Below are 22,314 nucleotides of genomic sequence, written 5' to 3'. Positions count from 1 at the left end.
TACAATTACAGTAAAATATTCTGGGCTTCTTTGACTTCTTTTTTTATTATCATTATTTTGTCAGCATTGTGGGAAGCAAGTCATGGCTAATTGCTGCCCCTGGGCATATGCAATCCTCCCCCTCCATGTGAGGGCTCTGAATTTACAAACTTGTTTTACTGTATAATGAGGCCTAAATTTCCTATAACGCACAAGCAAATTAACAATGTACCATTTTATTGTACAAGTACACTTATCCCCAATCACAGCTTTACCCATTCCATACCTAAATTTCTTTTCATTAATATGACAGTTATGGATTCTATAATAGTAAATAGGTAGAAATGAAAAATCAAATACAAATATGTTATGAGTATGGGTGAACAAAATAGCCTGGAGGTGCCAAGACAGGAGGGAGGGAGGAGGGTGGAGGGGAGTGGAATATATAGGAAATGGAATGGGTGGGAGTGGTTTCTATGCCCTTTTTTTTTTTTTTTTTTGGCTACCCTCTGTGTAGGGGGAAAAAGCCTTTGGTATATGTATGCCAGCCAGGACAAAATGAGAAATGTTATATGATACAGAAAGGGTTAATTGAGATTGGCTATAACTCCATTTCAAAAGGGATGTCACAAAGAATAACAAAATAGCTTGGCAGTAGCTGGAATGAAAGGAGTAGTGCCACTTGGTATTAGAATTCTCTGTATCCCCATGGGTAACAGTAACCCAATATACATTAGGATTTGCTCCAGTGCATATTTTTTAGAGCTGTTTTGAGTAGTGTTTTCAATGAATGAACAGTTAGCATTATTTCTTGACATATGAAATTGATGCTGATGGATGAAAAGAATATAAGAAAAGAAAAGGATAAGTTGATGTTGAGGAATTTATGTACTTTAGAATATCAAAGTGTAATTAGTTGGTTTACAATTGCAAATACAGTGTTTTGGAAGAAAGTCAAGCATAGGTACACATGGGAAAGGGTAGTGGATGGAAAGGTGGTAGATAGGGCTTTAATGGACTATATAGTGGTAATCAGGAGAATAGGAAGAGTTTTGTATGTACGTTCTAAGGGGAAAGAGTCGGGGAATATCAGGTAGTTTTTTTTATAAAAGGTAAATTGAGAGTGGAAGATAGATGGAGAAAGAGGAAAAGGACAGAGGGTAGGGAGGGAGCGAACTGCTTAAATGAGAAAGAAAAGGAATACAAGAAGCTGAGAGAAGTGGGAGGAAGTGAAGGATAGAGTACAACTAGGAGTGGAGGAGGAATGGGGATTGTTAGTGTTCGTTTGTTGTTATTAGGCTGACGAAAGCCATATTGGATTCAGTCTTTTCTTTGCATTCATCACCAGAGTATTTCTCCAGACTTTTAATTCCTTCAATGCCTTGGTTGGCCATCTCCTTTGGAAGGGAGAATATGCCTTTTGGCATATACATAAAATGAAATGTGATATCTTACTCAGATGAAGGTAACACGTGCATAAGCTTTGTAGTAAATTTTTGTGACTACACAATGGGCCAGACATGCAGTGTTTACTTTAAGACTAATCTTAACTAAAAGAATATCAATCACTACTTTTATCATCCTTCCCTATTTACTCCCTTTAACCACCTTCTGAGCATAAGATTATTCTCATGGGTAGAAACTGTGACTGGGTTCTAAATCATGATTCTCTTCAATGATCGTCATTAAGCTGAACAGGTCAAGTAAAATAATATAAAGACTTTTAATCATGTGACTAGCAAAGAGCTATGACATGCCTATATATATATATATACAAAATACTATGTAGCCCAGACAGAGCCAAACTCACCGCCTGCAGTTCCTTAAGGTCATGTTCATTGCAAACATTCCCAACCATTTGGACTTGTTGAACATTCCCTGGAGCATGGGATCGACAGAAGGAGTTCGGACAAAAGTCGCAGCGACTGAGAGCCCGCAGCCCACATTCATCACAATGGTGCCATGGGCATACCCATTTCCCTGCAAAATTGATTACTGCAACATTCTACTCTGCCTACAAATAATCAGGTTTTATAATAAAAATATATTTCACTACATATTACATATTTACTGACTAAAAGGAATTAACGTGTGTGTGTGTGTGTGTATTTACTATACTCAGTGCATCGAAAACTGGCCATTAGGGCAGAGCATGGGGATTCCCCCTGTGTTGCCACATATATTTTATAATTCTATTTCATTTTAAATTTTATTTTATAATTTTATAATGTTGCCACATATAATTATATTATAATTTTTTGTCACACACCACCACTGAGGTAAAAATCAAAGCAATGTTTTCTATACAAAGGTTTCATTTCCTTGAGACGTGAACATAGCATATGAGTAGGAGAGAGCAACGTTGCCACTCCATCCCCTCTCTGGCCATGCCCCCACACTGCATTCAGAAAGCATTGCATCCACACGCACGTTCTCACCATGGATAAATACATTATATATATATAAATATATATATAGAGAGAGAGAGAGAGCGGGCGGGTGGGCGAGCCATGCGGGCCGTGTTATCTGTGGAGATGTGGCAACACCGGGAAATTCCCTAACCCTGCCTTAGCGGCCACTTCTCATTGCGTCTACTATACCTGATTGTAGTACACAGGAAAGAGGCAATGCTCATTGGGTCCCACCAATTCTTTAATTCTTTATCATAACTAGCCTCAAATTCATGTACAGTTCCATCTTAATCTATATCCTTGATTTCCAATCATCATATTTAGATTTGAACTTGTGTATTATTCCAGCTTGAACTATATCACATCAATCAAAACCTTCCTATAAGCCTTCCCAACTACTCAACAAACTGATCCCTCTGAAACTACCACACTCACACTTGTCCCATTTCCCTTGTAAAGCAGAACTATACAGGCACTCCTCCAGTACTCTACCCTCTTTTAGACAAACATTAAACAACCTCACCAGCCAGTCCATCACTGTACCTCCCTTTTATAGACACTTTGCATGACACACATCTAATCCTAGTGCCTTACCTGCTCCCATCATTTTAATAACTGCTTTCACCTCATCTTTCCTTATTTCTCCTCAATTTTCCTCATTCATCACTGTCATTTTCCCACTACAACTACCTTTCCCTCTCTATCCTCCTTCACATTTAGCAACTCCCTAAAATAATCTGCCATCTTCCTCTTACTGCCATCTCTTCCATTATCATATCTCCATCTTCACCATTTACCTTTTTTTCTCTACTTAATTCACCTCCTCCTCTCTTAATTTCCTTCCATAACATCTTTTCATTATTTTCAAAATTTTCTGTCATACTCTTACCCCATTTCACATCTGCTATCCTCTTTGCCTCCTTTATTTTATGCTTTACTTCTCATCTCTTTTCTTTGTATCTCTCATATGATTCTTGTCCTATTTTGTAACCAATCTATGAATAATCATTTTTTTCTACAACCTTCTTTACTTTATCATTCCACCAATAACTACTCTTCCTTCTATGTTACTACATTACTACTTTGTTCAATATTTTTCTTTAGTATATTTTCCCATAGGTCATCTCCACCCTTCACTGTCATCTCTTCCCAGCAGATTTCTTTACAATTAAAGTCACCCATTATAACTATTCTTCCTCCATCTTCCATTATCTTATTTAGTGTTACCCTTGTGTCTAACATATTTTTGTGTTTCCTCTCTTCCCATGAAGCCGTTTTAGGAGGCACATAATTTAACACAACCTTCCTGCTCTTCCCATCCCTGTCCTCCACTTTCACTATAATCACCTCTACTCTATTCTTTCCATATGTGACATTCCCCACATTTATATCCTTCTTAGTCAGGAACATAACTCCACCCCCTTGTTTTACCTGTTTCTAATCCAATAATTATATGCACCATGTCCTACACTATTGGGTGGTAGTGGACCTTTCAATTTTGTCCCTACAATTCCCATTATGTCTGGTTCTTTTTCCTTCAGGTAATCATTCAGTTCATTCAAGCCTGTTATTAGGCCATCTATATTTGTGTAAGACACTTTTAATTTTCTGCTACTTCCATCGTGTTTTCTGTTTCCCTTCCATTTTTCTCTGTTATGAACCATTTCCTCCAATAGAATTTCTTTTTGTCTGACTCTGTTCTGTTCTCGTCTTTTCCCTAAGCTTCTAATCTTTTTGCTTTCTCATCCTTTCTTTCCTCTTTATTAATCTCTCTTTTTATCCATACCTGTTTATATTGATCAGTTTATGCTAGTTTCCCTGTTTTTGCTAAGATATTATCTGCTGTCCTTTGTGACCTGAATTTAACCTTAATTGGTCTGGCCTTATCTGTATTGTATTTCCCTGGTTATATATTTCTTCAATTCCTTTCCCTGTTTTTTGTTATCTTCTTGAACTACTTCTAATACCTTATTTACTTTTTCCTTCTCCACCTTTACTCTTGTAGTCCTATTTGGACTATGCTTCTCTTCCATCCCTAATATAATTACACATTTCTTTTTATCCACAAAATCTCTTACTATATTCTCCTTCTCCCTCATCACTTTAATAACTGTGTCTTTAGTTTGTTCCTTCATCTGTTGTTTCACTATATCTCTAAATTCAATTTTGTTGTTCTCTTGTACTTTTTTCCAACCACTTACCTCTTTTACTATGGACTCTTTATTCTCTTTATTATTCCTCTTCAATTCCTCATTCTCATCCTTTACTTCTCTTAACTGTCTTTTTAATTCTTCTATTTCTTTAGTTAGGTTTTGATTCTTCTTTAGTTCTTCCAGTTTATCAATTCTTTGTGTAACTAGTCTTAATTGGTTAACCTAACCTCCCATGCTTCGTTCATTTTCTTAGTTTCTCCTCTAGATTTACTACTCGGGGGAGGTTGTCATCTCCTTCATTAAATCCATAAAAGTATTTATCTTTTCTTTCCATTGAGCTGCTATTATCTATATTTCTCTCATATGTCTTTGCAAGTACAGGTGCCATTTTTGTGGCTGCTCTCTGGATTCTTTCTATTTTCTTTATATTCTTTTTGGTACTGGGTGACCACAAAGTTGCCGCATATTCTAGTCTAGGCCTTATCAGTGTGACCAATATTTTTTTAATAATTTCTTTGTCCAAATATATAAATACCACTTTTATTGACCTTAGCAAGTTGTAGGATTCTCCGACAATTTTATTTATCTGTTTATCATAGGACAAGTCATTTGAGATAATTACACCCAAATCTTTTTTGGATATCTCCTTTACTTCCTTGGTTCCAATTTTATATTGTCCTGATATTCTATTTTTGCTTTTTCCAAACTCTATTATGCTACACTTGTTAATATTGAAGTCCACTTCCCATTTCCTGCTCCAGCTCCATACCTTATTCAGGTCTTCCTGCAGTGATTCACAATCCTTTTCAGTTTTTACTTTCCTTAACAGTTTGGCATCGTCTCCAAAGAAGCTCATGTAACATTTCACATCATCATCCATATCGTTCACATAAATAGCAAACATTATTGGAGCCAATACAGATCCTTGGGGTACTTCACTGATCACCTCTTTCCAACCTGAATATTTTTCTCTGAGCACTACTCTCATCTTGTGTGTGTGTGTGTGTGTGTGTGTGTGTGTGTGTGTGTGTGTGTGTGTGTGCAATGTCTTCTTGTTCTCTTTCCTGTCTACATGTATTCACATGTATCAAATGCAAAAATAATGTATTTCTTACCTTTGGGTAACTTGTCCAGGCCGAGGCACTCCAGGTGGTATCCCTTTGGGCATGAGGTCATATCACAGAGTAGGAGGTCCCCTGGAGCTCCACAACGAAAGCAATCATCTTCTGTCATCTTAGCCTCTCTTCTCTTTCTTTTCTTTTTTCGCTTCCCCTCTTTACCATTTTTTTTGTTACCATTAATTTCATTCTGTAAACAACACAGTAAATGAATATTATGAGATATGAAAATTTCTAAATATGTAAATAATGTACAGAATATTTTATCATTATGTGGTCACAATCTCAGTCCCTAAATCAACTGGATGGTAAAGTTCCCATAATCATATGAACAGTTGAAATCCCTAAAAAGTTATCTTATTTGGTGGATCTGGATTTTAAAAAGATGGGCCCCTCTGTAAGGTGACACCATTCTAGCCCATTAGGAGGGGGATTTCTGTGATGTCAAACTTAACCATTTCAGTACAATGACCCCTATGCAGGCATCATGAGGCACGGGTGGGTACACGAGGATGCTTGTGTCGGCATCTTGATTATATATATTTTCGTAGTTGTACATGAGTTATCCCTGGATTCTATGAACTGGTTTGATCAAGTTTTGTTTATTTTTAATAAGAGTAAACGTGAACAAGTAATACAGCAGTGACTTTATATTTTATAATGCAAGTAGTGTGATGAAAATAACATATAGTAGCTGATGTTGTGCGTGAGAATTTGAGTCATACTGAAGTGGTTAATCACATATAATTAGAACAATAACAGAATGAAGTGCAGAATAAGCCATATTCACCCATGGGAATCAGTTTCTCTGCTGTACAAACATGTGTGACCTCCACACTCATTGTCCCTAAGTAATTGCCAGTACAATGACACTGATCTAACTAGCAGTATACTATCTTAATTTTTTCAAAGATTGTGGTCAACCCCATTCACCATTATTTCATCTATTACCTTTTTATTTTCAGATTTTTGTGAAAAGACAGGTATGTGAGAAAGCTTTAGCAAAGGATAAGGATTTTTTTTGGGCCTTTATGGATTTGGAAAAGGCTTAGAACAGGGTGGACATGAAGGCACTGTGGAAGGTTTTGCAAGTATATGGGACTGGAGGATAGTTGTTAAGGGCAATCAAGAGTTACGAGAGAAAGCATGGTGATAAGATGTACAAGGAGAGAATGTGGCAGCAAATTGGAGGCAAGTATTGAGGGAGAGAGACTGGTGAAGTGGATAGTAAGGGAGGGGTGGTGGAGACAGGTTGTAGATTGAGAGAAGCAAGTTTGGGGGATTAAAAACCTTAAAAAACAGCCTTGGGGGATTAAAAAGTGTAATGAAGAAGAGACATTTGGGAAGGGAGGCTGAGAGGTGATTGTATGAAGGAGTGATTGTGCCGACAGCACTGTATGGTGCAGAAACACGGTACATAAAGAGAGGAAGAGAGGAATTTCAACATGTTTGAGATGAGGTGCCAGAGAAGTATGGTAGGGGTTACTAGACTGGATAGAGTGAGAAAACGAGGTGAGGAGAAGAGGGGTGGTCGAAAGGGAGTTGGGAGATTGGGTTGATGAAATAATACTGGGATGGTTTGGACACATGGAAAGAATGAGAAGAAAGATTAATGAAAGATGTGGAAAGCATAGGTGGAAGGAATGAACATGAGGGGGCGACCAAGGATGAGATGGATGGATGGGGTTAAAGGGACGTTGGGAAAGAGGGGAATGTCTGTTGAGGACAGGAGAAGACAGAAGATAGGGGTAAATGGAGAATGGTTGTGTATGGATGATGCTGTGATGTATGGAAGGGAGTGGGTGGGGGATGGTGGGTTGAGGGAGTATGTGTGAATGATATTTTGATGCAGCCCAAAGGTACCAGCTAAATGAAAGACTTATGACTTCCACATAAAATAATTCTAATCTATAATCTACACATATGGGAAGCAAAACACTAGTCCTTCTTACCTTTTGTACTTTGACACCAATGTAGCCACTGCAGTTCTCTGAGCCACACTGACACCTCTTCTTCTCCGTGCCCACACACTCCAGGTTGTAGTTAAAAGTGAGCTCAGTGCCTGCCGGTAAATCCCTGAGAGCAAACAGTCCAACCCGTGTGTCTCCACCCACTGTCCACTTCTGGGTTTCACAATTAGGTTGGCACGAGTGATTCATAAACCTGAGAAAGACAATATTCACAGTTTGCTTCAATGATCTGCCTGGAATAGGACTATAATAAGGGAGAAGAATGATAGGGTTAAATAATATTATATATGTGATTTGGTGTATATGTGTGTGTGTATATATATATATATATATATATATATACACACACACACACACATACACACAATACATACACACACCAAGGGCTTTTTCCTCCTTAGAAGGAAGGTAGCCAAGTCAAAAGCAAGTACCTACCATCACCCACACTTCCCTCTAACCTTAGCTCTTCATAGATGATATGTCATCTTCATAGATGATGTGTCATCTCTGTATACTACCCATTGCCCTGGATCAGAAGCAATATAGCAGGACACAGCACATCCACAGCAAGGCCACCTCATTTAATTGATGACCCCTGCACTCTCCATCTCCTCATGCCTTTGTTTTTTGGCTACCTCCCTTGAAAGGGGGAAAAAGCCTTTGGTATATGTGTGTGTGTGTGTGTGTGTGTACATATATATATATATATATATATATATATATATGTGCCATTTTGACAATTGGAAATAAACTCATCTGCTGGGATTCGAACCCCCGCCAGAGCGGAATGCTTCATATAAAGCGAGGACTGTACCGCCTGTACTACACTGACCCTACACTGACCCTAATTCGTTCTGTTTTGAAGGGTCAGTGTAGTACAGGCGGTACAGTCCTCACTTTATATGAAGCATTCCGCTCTGGCGGGGGTTCGAATCCCAGCAGATGAGTTTATTTCCATATATATATATATATATATATACACACATATATACATAGCTCTTCCCATGAAATACAACTAGGTAAATACACACACACATTTACAGAATCATGGAAGGCATGGAAGTCCTTGACAAAGAAGACTTACTAAATTGGGATAAAAGAAATACAAGAGGACATAAAAAGAAATTCAAAAGGGATAGTTATAAAAGAGATCTGGAAAGAAAGAAAGAAAAAAAAAAAAAAAAAAAAATCCACACAGTGATGTTTGGAACAGATTGGACGAAACAATATGTGCAAAAACCACACAAGAATTGAAGAACAAACTAGATGCTGAGAGATACATAGCTCTCCTTCCCATATAATACAACTATTGGTTCACCTTCCACCCTAGCATGGAGATCTCCCAAAAATCATTACATTGACAGTCCTCCCAAAACTATGCACTTGTTTACATCTATCCAAAACGCCACCCTTTCCTCTACACTTCTTGCTATCAGAACCATACACATTTACAAAAACACACATCTCCCTTCCAAGTTTCATATTCATCCACATTAACCTTGAAGAAACCTCCTTCACCACACACTTACCTATCTCCTCATTTACTAGTAGAATCACCCCTTCTCACCCTCGTCCTCTGTTCACTTCCAAACTCAAAATCACCCCTCCCTTTCATCTTAGTTTCATTTAACACCAACACATCCATCTTCTTTCTCATAAACATACTGTCTATATCTTCCCTTTTATCCTCACCTGTACCACACCCACGCACTTTAAGACCCAAATCTTTGGGTTCTGTTTGGAAAACTCCCAGACCCTCTTTAGCCTTGACTTCTCGTAGGAATGTACCCCTCAGGGTTACAGTGAGCAGGATGTTAGCCCAATCACTCCATCTCATTTTAACTACTTTTAGAACCCAAGTGGGAAGACTCGGTAGTATTCTTTCTTCCCCTATCACAGGAGACAGACAAAAATGGAAATACTCAAAGAAGTGGTTCAGGATAGTATTATTATTATTATTATTATTTTTTTTTTTTTTTTTTTTTAGCTGTTACAACCAGTGTCATCAGCAAACAACAACTGGCTTATCTCCCATTTTTCTCCATTTTCTTTCACTATCTCCAATCCCCTGCCCATTACCCTTGCATTTACCTTCCACACCACCCCATCCATGTACATAATGAACAGCCATGGAAACATGACACATCTTTGGGAAAGTCCCACCTTTTCCTCAAACTACTCACTCTCTCCATTTCTAATTCTAACAGGCTCTACTATTCACATATAAAATCTTGATTATGTTTAGCATCTGATGAAAGAGTGGACTTAATGTACCACCACATTCTATACTTCTATACAGATTAAAAATTACTTTGCCCTAGGGCTCTCACTGGCATGTCTACATTCACACCACCACACACTAAACCATTAACACAGAATCAGCCTGGCAAGAGACTTTAAGTTATCTTTGATGTAATCATAACTTAGAAAATACATAGCACCTAATACAATACTGTCCTACACTAGAGAGCAACACCTCATCCCAGTTTCCTAGTATTTTTGTGTCTCCTGCATGAGAGAACTGAGACAACAGACTGAGACTGTTGACTATGAAGAGTGACAGATGAGGTAAATATTTCATTACTAATCAAGAAATTCACTTAAAAATTATACTACTTTAAATACTGTATAATTACTGTGAAAAAATTAATTGAAAAGGAAATTTTCATCTCTGTTTTATTATACATATAAAATATTATGGAAATACATAAACAAATAAATACAGGAATCAAAATTTGAAGATAAGTTTGCAAGACCTTACAAGATTTGCATGCATATCCTTACCTGGCTAAATTGCCTTTGGGCCCTGCATCGATCATACGGTCCTTATCGATGGTGAGAAAATAGTAGTTCTCTTCTTTAACAGTGTGCATTTGTTCAATACGTCGACGAAACTCTGTTTCATCTATCAACTCACCCACATATTCAATCACAAATTCCCCTGCAAGAACAAATTTGATACTTGACATTAATCATACTCATTATCATGTAAACATACACATACACATATGACCTGAACATCATATGTCAACTCCTCTTCAGTTCTCATGTAAACAGGTCTAATGATTTTAGTCTTTCCTTGTATAATTTATCTATCATAGTGGTTCGGAACCAATTTAGTAACTTTATTGGTATCCCCTCAATCTTGCTTATCTTTTACTCTGTGTATAGAACTATACCACTTATTAGACCAGTCTTGCTCCAGTCGCCTCTTGCTTTACACTGAGGACCCAGCACTCCACATAGCAGCTCAACAACACAGCCACCTGGTATCTGTTCACTGAACCACACAAATCCAATATGGCTGCCCTCAGCCAAATGACAACAAATGAACACTCCAACACCACTGATGCACACTATAAGAGTTTACATGTTTTGCCATCACCTCTTCATCCATGTAGTGAAAAGCCACCTTAATCCCTTGAATATGATAATGCCTACATAGGTGTCATGAGGCATAAGTGAGTACAGTACTACCTCTCATTAACGGATGTTAATTAGCTGTGTTTGAGGTGTTTTCGCTGTGTTTTTGGTGATGTTGTTTAGAGCTGTGCAATCATTATGCCACCCAAAAACCACTCCAAATCAACGGATTATTCACATCAACGGACACCGTTACCCCCCTTTTAGTCCGTTAATGAGAGGATGCCAGGTTTGGCTTCCAGATTATATTTATTTTGTAGTTCTAGCTGAATGACCCTCTTATTCAGTGAATATGCTTGATAATTTTTTCAGTGGTTACAAATATTCTAGGTGAAAGAGAACATGTATAACAGCTGTAATTTTATATTTTATAATGTACATGTTGTGATGCATCATCATACGTCCAGCAGCTAATGTGTGCTTGAATATTTGACTCGTACTGAAGAGGTTAATGTTCTACAGCAATCCATACTTCTTTCCCACAATCTTATTGATAATTTTGTCAGGGGACAGGTTGTATTTTATTAACACTCCCAGAACTTATGGGGAAGACCATAAGGTGGATGGGTAAGGTAAAAGGGGCACTTGTGTGAGAGGAATGGCTGTCAACCAAGGCTGAGAGAATACAAAAAACAGGAGTCCATGGGGAGTGGTTGTAAATGGATAACAATACAATGCAGCCAAGAGGTATTCTTCTTCTGTACTTCATGAATTTCTTGTGTGGATGAGGCTGAGGGTTACCATATAATGAAGGAGTGCAAGTAAACCAGCTCTGGTTGTCAGGCCATGCTATATAGGTGTTGTCTTCTTGCATAGCATTGTGGCAGGACAAATGGAATTTAGACAGGTGCATTCTCCGATTCAACCAAAAAGGCTTTTGACATACATATGCAAATGGTAGTTGTTGATTGTGTTCTGCTGTTTTGGTGGAAAATTTCCACATTTCTCAACTGTTTCATGGGTGGTGAATGGTTTCATAGTTTTTAATGGCTTTTGTATTCCACACTTGTTGCTTCTCATCTATATTTTGTGTGTATTCTTCCCAGTTTTTTGTCATTTTGTTCCTTAGTTTTGTAACATCTTTAATTGTTGAATAAGTTCATTTTCTTCTTTCATGGTATTCAGTTGGCATTTTGTTTCTCTATTTTGATAAGGGTGGTTATCTCTGATGTATCAATAATCCCATGGCTTCTTCCCCCTTATAAGGGAGGTAGCCAGTCAAGATATGCACCCATTCCCATCCACCACCTTTTGTTTCATTCTCATCTTAGCTCCTCATGGATGAAGTCTCATCCCTGTCTCCTGCCCAATGCCCAGGTCAGAAGCAATACAGCAAGACCACTTCATATATAGAGCAACCGTCTTCCCTTGTCCCTTCATCTCTGGTGTATAATTAGGGCTTGTCTTTTTTCATGTAGCCTCTAAGAATATGTTTCTTGCTTTCAGTACGGTGTTAGTAATCTTGTGTATGGATGTATATAGGCTTGTTTTAATTTCTCCAACTTCCTTTTCTATTTCTTTCATGCAATTACCAGAGTATTACCCCATGATGCCTCATTTCTGCAAACTTCTCATTCTTCCCAATTCATCTCTACTCTTAAAGTCACAGTCACTACTCTCAATTGTTTTCTTCAAACAAGCTCCCATATCTAACATCTTTCAGTGTGTTTAAGTGTGACAGTGTATGTGTATTTACCTAGTTGTATTTTGTGGAAGAAGAGCTATGCTTGTAGTGACCCGCAGTTGTATCTCTCCACATTAATTTTTTCTTAAAATAATGTATAGTTTTAGCACTCACTGTTTTCCCTCTCAATTTGTTCCATGTATCTGTGTGGAAAGCTGTTCTTTTTCAGATCTCTTCTGTAACTGTCTTTCTTAAGTTTCTTCTCATGTCCTCTAGTATTTCTTCCGTCCCATTTAAGTAGTGTGTGTGTATCTACCTAGTTGTATTATAAGGGAAGTGGAGCTATGCTCGTAGTGACCCGTCTTTGTATCTCACAATATCTAGTTTGTTCTTAAATTCTTGTATGGTGTTTGCACACACTATTGTTTCATCCAATTTGCAAACATCAACCACTCTGTGTGGAACCCCCCCCCCCAGCTCTTTTCTTTGTGTGTGTGTGTGTATTTACCTAGTTATATTATACAAGAAGGGGAGCTATGCTCATAGTGACCCGTCTTTGTAGCTCTCAGGATCTAGTTCATTCTTAAATTCTTGTATGGTTTTTGCACACACTACTGTTTTGTCTAATTTGTTTCAGACATCCACCACTGTGAAAAAAAAAAAAAAAATTCTCCAGATCTCTTCAATAACTATCCTTTTTGAGTTTTTCATGCTCTCTTGTTTTTCTTTTACCCCACTTTAATAAGTCTTCTCTGTCAAGGACTTCCATACCTTTCATGCTTCTGTAAATGGCCAATAGATCTCCTTTCTCTTCTTTGTTCTGGGGTTGGTAGTTTCAGTTTATACAATCTTTGTTCATATATAAATTTTGAGTGTTGGAGCCATCTCTGTTGTCGCTCTTTGGATTTTTTCTAATTTCTTTATATTCTTTTTTGTGGTGGGTGTCCATAGTGGCACAGCGTACTCCAATCTTGGTCTTATCAGTGTGACTAATAATTTTTTAACCATTACTTCACCCATGTAATTAAGCCACCTTTATTGATCATAGTAAACTGTAAGTTTCTCGACTATTTGGTTTATATGCTTGTCTGGGGACATGTCTGTTAATAGTTACTCCTAAGACCTTTTTGGAGCTTTCTTTACTTCCTTTGTACCGACTTTACATTGTCCTGATATTATTATTATTATTTTTTTTTTCCAAACTCTATTATACTACATTTCTTGACGTTGAAGTGTGCATGTGTATATTCTCCCATACATTGACAATCTGAGCTATTTCTTTTTATCTAATACATGTGTGTTTCTATGGGTTCACATGAGTTCAGTACACATGACCATGTTACACACAGATCCAAAAATGAAAGCATGTGTATCAAGTGAGTAGGTTATGCATTTGGATCAACAAGCATATTAACAACTATCCTATGCATAAAAAATATTTTGGGAACTCGAACATGCACAATACATTGCTAAACATTAAGTAAGCAACACACAGGTTAATAAAAACATGTATTCCAGGTCATACATGGTCTCTGACCAATTCAAGGATTATAGGAAGTTATCTACAATAGCTCTACCATATATGCTACACCCTTCCCACAACAACTGCCCTCCCTATTCTCCCTATAGAATAATTTACCACACCTGACTTGATTTCCTGGTTGGTCTTCAGTCCCCATCCTCTGGCACTCGTCTTAAAGCAGGACAGATCAGGGTACTGCCTTCGCTGAAACCGCTGATTCATACACTTGTCCTTGGCCGTACACACTTCCCTTATGCACTCGAACATCAGCATTCTGCAATAGCATGGTGGGAGGAGGGAGGTAAGGAAGAGGTTCCACAAATAAATGGTTAGTTTTTTGGGCCATAAACAGCCAATGTAATCAGGCACTGACAACAACAACAGGGTAAACTTGTGCACGTGCTCACCAAAAGCAGCCAACAATTTGCCCCTCCCCCAACACAAAAATCAGACTACACACAGAATAATAGATTGGATATTCAAGCAGGATGGCAATAACTGAGGAATCCATGCCTATGAAGAGGACAAGATTCACAAGTTATGGTTTGCAAAACACAGCATCAAAGCATGGTACATATCAAGGTTATAATCTATACACAATCATTTATGTGCACTGTGTACTCAACTTTCCATGTGTATTATATAATGATAATAATAAAAATAATGATAATGTTGCCTCAAGTTCCACCAACTGAAAAACCCACAGGCCCACAACAACTGGCAAATGTCCTTGGGCTTTTCCATACAGCTCTATGAGAAGAAACTTTGGGCTTGTCTGTGTTGTATTGATGTGGGACTGTTTCTATGTCACTGGCTGAAAGTAGTAGGAAATGAGCAGTCATCAGTTGTAAACCCTCTATGTGTGAAAAGGAGTAAAAAATACTGGTGAGCCCCTGAGGGTTTCATAAAGGTGAAAGGGTTGACGGATTTTGAAAATGGACAGCTGTGTTGTACAACTTTTAAAGGGCCACCTCAAGCAGGTACCTTCACTGGCCTCTCTGACTGATAAAACATAAAAACTTCTTTTAATATGTTTACTGCATTTTACAGCTTTGGCCATTGCCTGTCAGGCAATTCTATTCTGATGTAGGAAATTTAATATTTATTCAAACCTATCTAGAATAACCTTCTTTCATTGTGCTAATTACTTTATCACTAAATACCACAAACAGCTTCCATTTTGATGGGTAACCTTAGGGAAAACCCTACGCAACCCTAGGCTTGAAGGTGTTCTCTTCAGGCACACAGGCATATCATGCCTTCACCCAGAGATATTAGTGTTGTACACTTTATTCACATAAACATATTTACAGAACATAGAAGAACCTTTGGGCCACATACATTTTTCATCCATTTACAACCACCTTCCACTCACTACTATCTTTTGCACTCTTTTCCTCACCAACAGAAAAATTCACTCCATCCACTTTTTCCCATACCCTCTTTGCTATTCATTTACCTTACTGACTTTTTACAAATGCCCTAATCATCTTAGCAATTTGATCTACTCTATATGACTGCTCACTTTCTACCCTAACTGTTTCACCTCCATATTTCTCACTCCTCCATCCTTGTAACACCTACAATACTTTCCTTTCTCCCTGTTTGAAGAGGGGAATTGCCAATAGTTTTGGCAAAGTAATCACCAATGGAAGAGAAGGCAGTGAGAGGAAGATGGGCAGAGTATTTTAGGGAGTTGCTAAATGTGAAGGAGGATAGGGAGGGAAAGGTAGTTGCAGTGGGAACTAAGAAAATTACCATGATGAGTGAGAAATATGTAGGAGAAATAAGGACAGATGGAGTGAAGGCAATTGTTAAGATGCTGAGAGCAGGTAAGGCACCTCAGGTGGATGGATGTCATGCAGAATGTCTGAAAAAAGGAGGTACATTGATGGTGGAATGGCTGGTGAGGTTATTTAATGTTTGTTTAAGAGAGGGTAGAGTGCCAGAAGACTGGAGGCTGTATAGTTCCACTTTACAAGGGAAAAGGGGACAAATATGAGTGTCCGATTACAGAGAACACGTAGGAGGAAGCGGTTTCGATACAATTAGGCGTTTGTTCTTCATTGTGCATAACACTTCCCACCAGCCTAGAGCGGCGCAGAACGTTTCAGCTAACTTGGCCAATCAGGGTCATTCTCCATAGATGCTAATCCTATGGGCCAATCAGAGGATTTCTGTAGATGGAATCAGGGTGCCTTCAGGTGTGTCAGAGAGTTCAGTTTAGGATATGAAGTGCCATGTAGAGGTTGTGTCGCCTCAGGAGGATTGTCAGCTGACGTAAGTCCTCAGTACTCCCCATATTATTTGTAAGATAATTGACTCAGCTAGAATTTCATTTAGGTGTATGTGACATCTATGGCAGTGAAGCGGGAAGCCTAGACAGTGTTTTCATTGGTAATCAAATTTCTCTTTCACCCCCATTAAAGTTTTTCGAGCGGGAATCTTCTGTTTTGAAACTTATTTACTCATTTGTATGTCCATTGATTGTAATCACTCATGTAATCCTATTAACTTTGATGAATAGTGTTAAATGTTATCTGTGCATTTCATTTTTCTTTTCATGATACAGCAAAATCAAGTGGCAACCTGCAAGTGAGCCATCCCAAAGATGTAGGGTCTTGGGAACTCGTTCATTCATTCACTCTTACTATGTGTTACGAGTCAGAAGGCCTTGTAATTTTTCTTCAAGATATCCCAAAGACATGGGGTCTTGGGAACTCATTCATTCACTCACTCTTACTATGTGTTACAAGTCAGAAGTGTGGGTGAGATTCGTAACAGAGGGTCTTGATTGAGAGGATTATGAAAGGAACAGACGGAGTAATTGGTGAGGAACAGTGTGGGTTTATGACAGGTAGAGGTTGCATAGATCAAATTTTTGTGGTAAGACACATGTTAGAAAGCTAAAGGAAAATGTAAGGATGTATTTTGGGGCTTTTATGGATCTGGAAAATGATTATGACAGGGTACACAGGAAGGCACTGTGGATGCAGGGATGACCCGTCATCCAGGAGGTGCCAAGATAAAAGGGAGAGTAGAGGGTGGAGGGGAATGGAGTGTATCAGGAATGGAATGGGTGGGAATGGTGTTTATGCCTTTTTTTTTGGCTACCTCTCTTGTAAGGGGGAAAAAGCCTTTGGTATATGTATGTTTATATGTGGTAGAGCTTGTGTTACAATTAGAAATGGAGAGAGTGAGTGGTTTGAGGTAAAGGTGGGACTTCATCAGAGATGCATTATGTCGCCCTGGCTGTTCAATTTAGGTATTTTGGTTTGATGTTTTGATTGTTAAATAAATGCTGGGGAGTTTTGGAAACAATGTCAATGTAGCAGTGTTGGGGGATCTCAATGCTAGAGTAGGGTGGTTGATAAGGGATTAATGGAGTTGTAGTGGTATCCAGAGGAAGGATATGATGGGTTCTAAATATCCATGTTTTTGGGGAGAGGGTGGGAGAATGTCAGTTCATATTTTGGTAAAAGGGAAATTGAAAGTGGAAGATAACTGGAAGTGGAAAAAGATGGAAGGCAGAATGGTGCTTAGGGTAAACAAATTGAATGAGAATTAAAGGTGAAGTAATGCCTGAGGAAGAGAAAAGTGTGGGATACAGGACATTATAGTTTTTATTAATTAATTTATTATGATTTTTTTTTTTGCATCTGACCTAGATATGGACCAAAAGGTCTCCTGTCGGCATGCTCCGCCTTTGCAATCATTTGTAAATAGTAATGGGTTTGTTTTAAGGAGGAAGTGACAAGGTGTGCCATGATGGTATGTGGAAAAAGGAGGTTGGGAAACAATAGAAGGGTAGTGAATGGTGGAATGAGGTGAAGACTAGTAAAAGCAAAAAGGTGACCATGTATAGATTGGTTGCAAAGATGGACTACGGAAGCAGATGAGGTTGGTGAGAGAGACAGAGGCAAAATGTAAGGTATGGGAGGCAAAGAGGAGAGCAGATGAAAAATGGGGTAATAGCAAGACAGGAAATTCTGAAAATAATAAAGATATTTTGGAAAGAAGTTAAGGGAGGATGTTGAGTCAAGTAGAGAGGCAAAGGTAAAAGGTGCAGATGAACAAATGTTAATGGAAGCAGTAAGGGGAAGATGGGTAGAGTATTTTGTTGAATACTGAGGAGGATAGGGAGGGATTCATTGTGGCAAAGGGAAGAGCCAAGAAAATTACTGATGGGAGAAGAAAATGAAAGACACTGAGAAAGATGGGATACAAAGAGCTTTGAAAATGATGAGAACTTGTAAGGCACCTGGATTGAAGGAAAAATAGAGGATATAGGAGAAGATGAGGTACAAGGAGCACTGAAAATTATCAGAGCTGGCAAGACACCTGTGTTGGCCGGGTTTCATGCAGAATGCCTGAAAAAGGGAAGAGTGGTTATAGTGGATTGGTTGCTGAGGTTGTTTAATGTGTCTAAGGGAGGGGAGGGTGCCAGAAGACAGGAGTGCTTGTATAGCTCTGATTTATACAGGAAAAGAGGACAAATGTGAATGTACTAGTTTTGGAGGGATCAGTTTGATGTATAGCTGAAAAAGCATATGAGAGGTGTTAACAGAAACGATTAGGAGCGGAACAAGAGTAACTGATGAAGAGCAGCACTGATCAAATTTTTGTTGTACAGGCAGATTTGCATGAACTTTTTGGCAAAATGTAAGGATGCTTTTTGGGCCCTTATAAATTTTTAGAAGGCTTATGACAGGGTAGACAGGAAGGCATCATGGGGGGGTAGTGCAGATATATGGGACCAAAGGAAAGCCATTATAGGCAGTTAAAAGTTTTTACACAAATAGTAGTACTATGATAGGGACTGGCAAGAATGAGTGGTTTGTGGTGATGGTGGGAGTGCAACAGGGGTGTTTATTGTACATGGATGGGGTGTTATAGGAGGTAAATGCAAGGGTGATGGGTACAGGTTTGGAGATGGTTAGGGACACTGGAGGGAAGTAAGTTATTATTTGCTGATGACACTGCACTTGTGGCAGGGTTAGGAGAGTTTAATGCAGTTAGTGACAGCATTTGGGTAGATATGTCATTAGAATAAGTGGAAAGTAAATCTGGGTGAGGGAAATATGCAAATGTCTTGATTGAACCGGAAAGTGTCGTAAGAATTAGGTATCTGGGAATGGATGCAAAGAGATTACATGAAGTGATGATTGTGTCTACAAAACTGTATAGGATGGAGAATTGGAATTATGAAGTAAAGTGGAGAAATTTAAATGCGTTTGAGATAAAGTGTCTGAAAAGTATGATAAGGATTATGAAGATGGATAGCAAGAAATGAAGTGAGAAGGAGAGCAAGGGTATAGAGGGAGCTGGCAGATGGGGCTGATGAAAGATTGAGAAGGTTTGGACACATGGAAAAAATAATCAAGGAAAGATTTGCAGTGTGGAAAGCAGAGGTGGATGGAGCAAATCTGATGGGAAGGCAGAAAATAAGATGAATAGTTGGGGTGAAATGGGCTTTGAGCAGGTGGAAAATGTCTGTTGAGCTGGGAAAAGGATAGGTATGAGTGAGAAATGGTTGTGTATGAATGATAATTTAATGTAGCCAGGATTTCTCCCTGTCTTCCCTATTTTCCACACGAAGGGAAGAGGAGAGGGTTGCGGCTGGTCCTGCCGTGGATGTGCTGTGTCTTGCTGTGTCGCTTCTGACCTAGGCAGTGGGCATGAGATGTGTGACCCTTCATCCATGTGGTGCTCAGATGAAGTGAAAACAAATGGATGGGTGTAGGTGCCATGGCTGGCTACCTTCCATATAAGCAAGAGGCCTTTGGTATAGAGACAAGTTTCAGATTGTACATCTTCCTCTACACTTTCTTTCATCCATCTTAAACTGTCCTTTAACATATATTTTTTGATGTGGCAAAAGGGTGGTGCAGAGCATATGCAGGTGCGTAGCTAAGGATGAAGCCTTCACCTTTGTCCTATGTACTTAGACTGATGGTGCAGGCAACAGTCACTGCTCGGAACTGCAGATACGGTACTTGAACCTGCAACCATGAAGACATGATACCTGCATGCTCCAGATTGCACTAGTTGTATACTAGTCTTTTCCCTCCGTGGCTAAGTTACGGTATAAACACACATCATACACAAAACTCGTTCAACTATCCCTCCTATCTATGCATCTTATGGACACTGGATTGTACTGTCCCCCATTACACTGCTTGGGTCAAAAGTCAATGCAGTGAGGCACAGCACTCCTGCAGCTGGAACTGGTTTACTCCCACCGTTTCATTCTATCAACCCTCCACCTTTCTTCATTAACTCTTAAATAAATTATTAAGCAGGTTGCAGTATCAATTCATTCATCCTCTATTTTCTTAAGGATTAGAACTACTGGAAAGGTTATGAAATAGCTGATGAAAAAAAATCCAAAGAAGAGAATTAAGTCTTCTAAAGTACCTCCATATCTTCAATATTTACAATCATCCCTTAGTTTTTAGTTCTATTTTCATAGCATTTTGCGGGTTCTGAACAACTTAATCCAAGTTTTATACATCATCATCACATGACAAATATATTCTGCCTTGTACTTCAACTGAAGGAGTGGAAAAGATACAAGGCTACAAATCACCATACCCTACTAGTCTTACCTGATCTGGGTTATGAGCCAATACAAATTGAATTTTACTTTTGAAAATGCCTGTGCCTAACCTGGACATCCAGGTCAAATGTTATCTCCTTCAGCATGGAATGTTTTACAACTTACAACTCAATGCCTGATTATTTAGTTTTGATAAATAGCACAGGTTAAAATTCAAGTTTCAATCCATCTTTACCTAAATCTGATATCAACAATAAAATCTATAAACTATGACAGCACATGAGAGGCAACAAAAGCTTAAAGGATAAGCACACAGCATATGTACTACTTTGCATAAATGTATGGTAAATCATATCTAGAAACTAAAACAATATATTCTTTTTCTTTTTCAATTTGCCCCTAATAATTGAAGATACCAAACTGTTTTTCATCTTTGTTCTGCCCCAACATCCATCATCTGCAAAAACCTTGTGACCAGTGACATCTTCCATTGATGTGCAGCTTATTGTTGACCATGGTAAGCTCAATACAAACGGAATATTCCTTAAGAGTGATGATGAAAATTCTTCTACTTCGAGCGAGAGTAACTGGTATGAATTGGTTGATCTCAAAGGGAGAGGATTGGGAGACCATGCCTGGGTCGCGTGGGTATATGTTTGAGCCCAAATACAGGGACATCAGCAGGTATACAAAGGTGGTGTGTGGAACAAGGAAGATGGAAGAAAATAGAAGGGAAGGTAGGGAGTGGTGGGATGATGAAGCAAAGAAGGTTGTAGAAGAGAAGAAACAACTTTTCACAGACTGGTTGCAAAATTGAACAATACATATGAGAGGTACAATGAAAAAAGAAGAAAAATACAAGATAAAGGAGGCAAAAAGGAGAGATGTAAAATAAGGAAAGAGTATGACAAAATAAAGTAATAAAAAGATACTTTGGAAGGAAGCTAAGAGAGGAGGGAGAGGTGCATCAAGTAAAGAAGAAAAGGTAAAAGGTGAGATAACTGAAGAGGCAGTGGTAAGAGGAAGATGGACAGAGTATTTTATAGAGTTACTGACTGTGGAAGATAACAGGGAGGGAAAGGTGCTTGCAGTGTGAGATGCTGAGAAAATGACTGTGATGGATAAGGAAAATTGGGGTTGGAGAAGAGAGGGAGAAAAAAAAAAAAAAAATAAATAAATAAATAAAATGAAAGCAGTTAAAATGACGAGGGAAGTCAAGGCATCTGGGTTAGAGGGGCGTCATGTGGAGTGTCTAAAAAATGGAGGTAGTGGACTTGCTGGAGAGGTTGTTTAATGTTTGTCTAAAGGAGGGTAGTGTGCCGGAGGACTGGAAGAGAGCCTGCATAATTCCACTTTACAAGGGAAAAAGGGGATAAATATGAGTGTGATAGTTTGAATGTAGTTGGGAAGGCTTTTGGGAGGGTTTTGATTAAAAGGATTAGGAGAGGAACAGTGTGGGTGGACAGGTGGGGTTTGTGAGGCTCAGATTTTTGTGTTAAGGTAGATATGTGAGAAAGCTTTAGGAAAAGGTAAGAATGTTTTTTGGTCCTTTATG

The 22,314-nt window shown here is 38.6% G+C and overlaps 1 protein-coding gene across 8 annotated transcripts in view; it reads right to left on the bottom strand.

Moving 5' to 3' along the window:
* LOC143024951 (histone-lysine N-methyltransferase NSD2-like) overlaps positions 1-22,314 on the bottom strand; it is a 76,229-nt gene that overhangs the window by 2,637 nt on the left and 51,278 nt on the right. For all 8 annotated transcript variants that reach the window (XM_076184472.1, XM_076184470.1, XM_076184465.1 and 5 more), the window contains 5 exons: positions 14,323-14,474; positions 10,416-10,572; positions 7,614-7,824; positions 5,659-5,851; positions 1,790-1,959 (listed from right to left, as the gene is read on the bottom strand). In XM_076184472.1, the coding sequence (XP_076040587.1) occupies positions 1,790-1,959; positions 5,659-5,851; positions 7,614-7,824; positions 10,416-10,572; positions 14,323-14,474 (883 nt within the window). The remainder of the gene's footprint in view (positions 1-1,789; positions 1,960-5,658; positions 5,852-7,613; positions 7,825-10,415; positions 10,573-14,322; positions 14,475-22,314) is intronic.

The sequence above is a fragment of the Oratosquilla oratoria genome, chromosome 4 (genome assembly GCF_046742065.1).
Source record: "Oratosquilla oratoria isolate Oo_2021 chromosome 4, ASM4674206v1, whole genome shotgun sequence".
NCBI lineage: Eukaryota > Metazoa > Arthropoda > Malacostraca > Stomatopoda > Squillidae > Oratosquilla > Oratosquilla oratoria.
The sequence above is the reverse complement of the archived record's forward strand: the minus strand, read 5'-3'. Positions and strand labels throughout refer to the sequence as shown.